At 44.0% G+C, this 6,886-nt stretch overlaps 1 protein-coding gene across 1 annotated transcript in view; it reads right to left on the bottom strand.

Annotated features, from left to right (window-relative positions):
• The window catches only part of tymp (thymidine phosphorylase), a 12,775-nt gene extending 8,551 nt beyond the window's left edge, over positions 1-4,224 (bottom strand). Inside the window, exons 1-6 of the mRNA XM_015381600.1 lie at positions 4,077-4,224; positions 3,798-4,000; positions 2,202-2,300; positions 1,987-2,116; positions 1,788-1,906; positions 669-831 (exon numbers count right to left, since the gene is read on the bottom strand). Of these exons, the coding sequence (XP_015237086.1) occupies positions 669-831; positions 1,788-1,906; positions 1,987-2,116; positions 2,202-2,300; positions 3,798-4,000; positions 4,077-4,194 (832 nt within the window). The 5' untranslated portion in view covers positions 4,195-4,224. The remainder of the gene's footprint in view (positions 1-668; positions 832-1,787; positions 1,907-1,986; positions 2,117-2,201; positions 2,301-3,797; positions 4,001-4,076) is intronic.
• Positions 4,225-6,886: the final 2,662 nt, after the last annotated feature.

Below are 6,886 nucleotides of genomic sequence, written 5' to 3' on the forward strand. Positions count from 1 at the left end.
CTGATCATCTTCTCCTTCTTTCCCATCGCCCAGCTTGCCACAGGTTTGTCTGCTGTGTCTAAAAGTAGCAGCAGCAGCAACCCAGACTGACAGCAGCTCATTGGCTCATTTGGATCACGTGTAGCCTGGTGCCGGATGCTCCGGAGGGCTTTACCGTATTAACAGGAGAAGAGGCGCAAGTGAAGTTAGACACTGTTGTCGGACAACAGTCTGTGATTTGTAAATGTTTTAAATCAGGTTGGGTCTGATTGGCCAGCAGGTGGGTCCGGATCCGGACCGTGGTCCGCTAATCCGTGACCTCTGCTTAAGAGTTTTTTTCAACAGTTCAACAGTTCTAATGCTGCAAAGCCTCTTCCCAGAGGGCAGCAGGGAGATCAGTCCATGGTGGGGGTGTGTGAGTTAATGATGATGTTACGGCTCGGGACACGCAGCGCTGGGATAAAATGTCTTTAATGGAGGGAAGAGACGTTCCATCCCAGTGCCACGTGTCCCGAGCCCGTAACATCATCATTAACTCCCACACCCCCGCCATTTGGCATAGTTTAAACCTGTATCTATTCCCTCCATCAGCAGAGATGATCAAACTGATGACGACCAGCGGGTCGGTTTTATAAACAGCTCCAGTCTTAATATAACCCGGCTCTAAAGGGACCAGTGGATGTTCTTACCCAGCGTGCCGACCAGCTCCATCAGGTCTGGGGTTCCGGATCCCTTCAGCGTCTCCAGAGATTCAATCACCTCCAGACTGTTTCCCACACATCGTCCGATGGTGCCATCCATACGGCTGAGCAAAGCTCCGGTCCGAATCCCCACATGGTTCCCAGCGTCCATCTGAAAGAAATCCTAAAGTTTCTACTGCTTCTTTTTGACAATCAAACGTGTTTTACAACATTTCAGTTAACCCCAGATTTTCTGTACTATGTGAGAAATTACCTTAAATTGTTAAATGTGTACATTTATTCAGGACCTGCTTCCTTCAATGAATTTCTTTGTCCATGTAATAGAAATACTCCATCTTCGTCTTCTATTCTTGGTGAGGACTTTAAGATGGTTTAAAGGAAAATCTCCAGAGGCTCTTATATCAGTTCTTTTCTACTGGAGATTTCCAAAAGAGTTAAACAATCCACAGGACTTTGTTTCCCAGTTTGAAGATGTTTCGCTTCCCATCCAGGAAGCTTTTCCAATTCAACATGGCAGAAACAGCATTGAGTTTGAGGCTTTATAGAGGGGACCAAAAACAAAGCCTTGTTTAGGTTTAGAAAACAAGCAAATTGAACCAGATGAACTGATCCGCCTCTTAGGAATGGGGAGTCGTTTTGGGTTCTTTGTTATCCTGCAATACCTGATACCTGTCCTGCAATACCCACCTGTCTTCTTTGTCCGAAATGTGAACATGGACAAAGAAGACAGGTGGTTTGAGAGGGGTGTGAAGGAAGCCATCTATTTTAAGTCTTCAAACTTGGAAACAAAGTCCAGTGGATTGTTTTTTTAACTCTTTTGGAATGACTACGACCTAGATGACTGAGCATCTTCACCAGCATACTGGAGACATATTTTAGTTAAAGTAACTGCTATTTATATAACTTGCTTATATTTTTATAAATTATCGATTTTAACTTAGAAGTTATTCATGTAGTTTCTAACTGTACTTAATTCAATTCAATTTATGTAGCGCCAATTCAAAACACAGGCACTTTACCATTCACCAGATCATATAGTCAAATTGATTGAAAGTTTTCTATCTAATGTTTTTAATGTAAAGTGCTCCAGCAGAAGTGTGATCTGACCAGGAGATCAGCGAGCTGTCTGGCGCCCTGCTGGTCTTGGTACAGCGCCGCTCGTCCAAACTTCACATCCAGAACCAGAGCAGACAGAGACTCTGCTCCTTTCTTTGAGATGATGGAAGCTAAAATCATCACAGCAGCTGGTTAGCATGAGCCTCCTGATGTTTAACCCCCCCCCCCCCCCCCGATCCGGGTTCTGTACCAGTGATGAGTGGGAGGCTGTCCACAGTGCTGGTAGCGTCCCTCAGCGCGTACAGAACTCGATCCGCAGGAACCAGTGTCTCCGTCTGACCCACGATGCAGCAGCCCACAGAGTCCAGTATGGTCTGAATCTGTGGTGGGGAAATGTTTGGGTTTTAGAGTCTGAGATAGGTGAAACGTTTCTGATCGGTCGGAACCATCTGGGTTCTGCTCCACCTGCTCTGCTGACTGCTGGACGCTGAATCCTGGAATCGACTCCAGTTTATCCAGAGTTCCTCCTGTATGTGCCAAGCCTCGCCCGCTGATCATCGGCACCTGACAAACACACACCTGAGTCAGACTAAACGGATAAATCCCCACCCCAACCTGTTGCCTACACCTAAATCTCAAGTGTCCTTTGCATCTTTTCCACATGGCAGAAATCAAACAGAATCGCTGAATTTAAATGATTGAATGAAATCTGTTAAAAAACGCAGAATATCACAGAATTCGCTCATTTGGGCGAGACGTACTCGTCTCTGTCCTCTGTGGACTGTATCCGCCGTTACCTGATAACAGGGGTGGGGGTTTAACTCCACAGATGCATAAAGTAGGTGAGCCATAGGCACCCAGGAAATTAAATCAAATTAAAAAAATGTTACACAGCACAATGTTCGGGGCAGAACAATAATCCAGAAGTTTTTCTGAACCTGCAGAGTGAAACGATCGAATGATCGGGTCAGAAAACGCGTGAAGATCGGGAGAAGAAGTTAGAGTTTTTAAAATAGAAATTTTGTGAGTAGTGTCTTTTAAAGCTACAGTGTGTAACTTTTAGCAACATCTAGCGGTCAGACTGCAGACCGCAGCAACATGAACATCTCCCCCCCACCGCTTCTCTCCCCCAACAGTACGGCGAGCGTTACGGGACAAAATGTCTTCCACAACGTCCGCATCACCTACCTTCTCAAGTGATGAGGTTTGTTTACATAGATAATTTTACAGATAGTATTTCATTAGTCTGTGTAGGGTATAGATTTCATGTATACTTAAGATAATAAATATACCCGTTATTTTTTCTACATCGTTGTGACGTTTTGGCGATCTCGCAATCGCTAGTTTGTTGGCTCTGCGCTGCCGTAGCGCAAAGATGTCTGCCTCCATGGCTGCGAGACCCGCTCCTATGTAATTATAAATAACGAATTCTAAGGCAACGCAAATATTAAGGTTAAGAGGCTGAGCTCGTAGATGATGATAAAATAACATAGTTATGTATAACATATGAAATTTCTGACTGTATATCCCTGTAATTATTACACACTGTAGCTTTAAAGTCGTATGTACTCTTTATCAGACGATATTGTCCCAAAACTTAGAAAATGTCTATTTCTAAAAGAATTCTGTCTTAAAATATGATCATGACGTATAACTAACTGGCCTGCTATCTTATGCAGGCCAGTTAGTTATACGTCAGCTTGGACACCTAAATTCGTCCAATCATATATCAACCGTCATCTGTCAATTAAATTTTTTCGGTCATAGCATCTTGCTTCATATGTCGTAGCTAATATACGCAACGGCTGAAATAAGAACTAAGATTCATTTCATTTTGCACATTTACCGTTAGTCTAATAAACCTTAATTCAATACTGAAATATTACCGTGTCCATCAGTTATTAGAGATATCAAACTGAAATAGCTGTTACAAACACCCAAATATTTAGAACTAAAAATAAGATTCATCGGGGTGCCCAAACTTTTTCCTATGACTGTATATGAAAGACTTAAAGCAGGTGAAGATGTGGGTTAGTGTCTCGTAAATGATTCCAGGCGTACCTTACAGCCACAAGCAGCCAGCGCCGGCGCCAACACCAAGCTCACTTTGTCTCCCACTCCTCCTGTCGAGTGTTTGTCCACCATCAGCGTTTTCCACTCGTCAGGCCACCTCATCACCTCTCCTGACCTCATCATCTCTTTTGTGAGGGTCTGAATCTCAGCAGCAACCATCCCTCGCTGCCAAATAGCCATTAGCATGGCCCCTTAGGACACAAAACACAGCGCGATCTTAGAAGATCCGGGCTTTCAGTTTTACGCAGAGCGACGAGTCGTTCCTACCGATCTGACAGTCCTGCATCTGTTTAGTCGTTACAGACTGGATGAAGAACTTGATGTCTTCATTAGTCAGCTGCTCTCCGTCCCTCTTCTTCCTGATCAGATCCGGGATGGATAACATGGCAGCCTGGAAGACAGACTGAGGGATTATACTGAGCCACAGGTATTCCAAGTTCTGCTTTCTCTTGCCTTTTCACAGTAAACAGAAGGTTAATCATTTCCAGATGTTTAAGGAAAAAAGGAGAAAAATATGCACTTAATTAAAAAGAATAATGAAACCCATTCAGACAACAGACTAAAACACTTCACCTTAGAATAAGTTCTCACCCTCTGAGGATCGGGAAAAGTCTTATTTCTGCCTCAGATCAGACCTTTTTGTTCTGCTACTGGATCAGATTCATCCCAGAATATTCCGGTTTCCTCTGTCTTAAAGTGGCTGAACATCCTTCTCCCCCTCCTTTTCTGTATACACCCTGTATCTTCTGGGTCAAAATGACCCGTCTTCACTAAACCCCAACTTCACTAAACCCCAAACCCAATAAAGGCAACTTAATTGAATTTCAAACAGCAAATTTCATCTTGTATATTGTCATTCACCACAAAAGGTGTGAATACTTGAATATTCCCTCTTCACTTGAATTTCTATAGCATCAAAAGAAGAAAAAGAAATGGCAAAAAAGGAGTTTTGAATGCTTTTTATTTATCCCAATGACCGTTTCTTTTTTCCAATGAACAATTTAGGACAATGTACAATACAAAAAAAATTAAAAATGACATAACCCATTCACCCAATTAGCACATGTAGGGCATTATGCATGTGCAAAGCCTTTGCAGATATATTTCTTACACCTGCAGCACACGGTATGTGTTTTACAGTCCATCTTTTGAGGGTGGAACTGACATCTTTTCCTCTTACTTGCCCTAGCTTGGGAAGTGGCTGTGGTAGATGGCTCCTCAGGTGGATCGGGAGCTCCTGCACTCTGAATAGCTTTAACAACTGCTGCTGAGGCTTTTGTGTGTGGGACATGCTTCCTACTTTCAATAAGTGGAGCTACAAGGGTCATTCCTCCGGGAACACCCTCCTCTTGTTCTGCTTACGAGACATCCAGGTCAGATTTAGCTCACTCCAAATCACAAAGGCATTATAGGCAGAAACATCAAAGATGACCAGGTGCCAGTGGGCAGTCATTCTTCTGCAGCTGTATGTTCCAATCACCTTATCTAGGTTTTCTACACCTCCTTTGTTACGGTTGTAGTCTAGGATAATTGGCTTCTGTGGAGTTAGGAAGCTGAGACAGAGGCATTTCTTGCAAGAAATAAGGTTCAAATTTATTTAACATCGTCAGACGGAGAGACAGGGCTCTGACTGAGGCATCCTCAGCACAGATATTTATACCTTACAATTTCCCAACACACACACACTCCCCCCCAGGGGAACCAACCCACCCCCTGCATAAAGAACTTTCTCACACTTGAACACTGAAGCAAAACAACTTGGCTTCATTAGGGCCATTCCCTGTTAATTTGATATATCTTTCACTGGCAAGATTGATCTCCTCAAAACAACAGTCCCCTCCCCTTCACGCTACGAAGGAAGATGTGTTCTTATCTCTCATGACCTTCGTTTGGAGCCTTTGAGGCTAAGAACAGATATATCTCAACATTTTTTAATCCACACTTCCTGTCCTCACAACCACTAATGTCACCGTCTGTGTGCAGTGTCCTCAGCAGAACTACATTCTTGTTTTTCTTTGGGAGGTAGGAAGCTGGAGTGGTGGTGGGCATGAAGGCAGACCTTGAGGAGAAGACCTCTCTCTCATTTGAGGCAAGCAGTGCAGGTGGGAGCTCAGGCTTGTTCTTTCGAACTCTACCAACCATGCTGATCTTCCTCTTCAGGAGCTGCTGTCCGATTTCATAAAAGGTGAAGAAATTGTCACATGTCACATTGTGACCCCTCAGTCCCTCTGTCACATCAAGCTCAACTCGCATCCCCAGGTTCTTCTCTGGGCATCAACTGGTCGGCTTTCCAGTATAGACTTGAATTTTCCAAACATAGCTTGAGTTGGCATCGAAAAGCCACCCATGACTTGAGCCCATGTTTTGCTGGGCATATGCTGCCGGAAAAGACAACGACTTTTGGACAAAATACATTAGCATCAGCGATTAATATCAGTGTCACAGAAAACAGTCAAAGAAATCAATAGTGGCCTCTAAATGGATCCAGTTGCTCCTCCACTGTTACATCAGGCGCTGGGTTCTAGAGGTAGGACACCCGCTCCACCCACTTGTCCCATACCTCTCTTATGGCTGCAAGTTTGTCTGTCACACGTCTTTCTGGTCTGACTCGAGGTCATCAAACCATAGCAGGCTTGAGTAGGTTTGAAGAGTTTGAATGGCATTGTGCCTCTGAAAATCTGCTTTTCACTCTCTCCATCCCATAGACTAGCTGCAGCCTCACCTGGGGTATACATCTGCTAAGTTTATTTTAATTCAGTTTGTTTCTATAGCGCCAATTGACAACTGTCATCTCACGGCACTTTACAGTTCACCAGATCATCCACACTGATTAATTCAAAGTTTTCTGTCTAAGGGGAACCAGTTGATTGCATCGACTTATTGACTCTAATGCAATCCCTCACACTAAGAATGCGTGTAGCGACAGTGGAGAGAAAAAACTCCTTTTAACAGGAAGGAACCTCCAGCAGAGCCAGGCTCATTGTGAGCGGCCATCTGCAGAAGCCGACTGGGGACTGAAGATTAGCAGCCCTAAGTAGGCCTGCAGGTCAGTCTCATCCATCTTTTTCCAGCTGTCT

This window comes from Cyprinodon variegatus, unplaced genomic scaffold, assembly GCF_000732505.1.
Source record: "Cyprinodon variegatus isolate N-32 unplaced genomic scaffold, C_variegatus-1.0 Scaffold237, whole genome shotgun sequence".
NCBI lineage: Eukaryota > Metazoa > Chordata > Actinopteri > Cyprinodontiformes > Cyprinodontidae > Cyprinodon > Cyprinodon variegatus.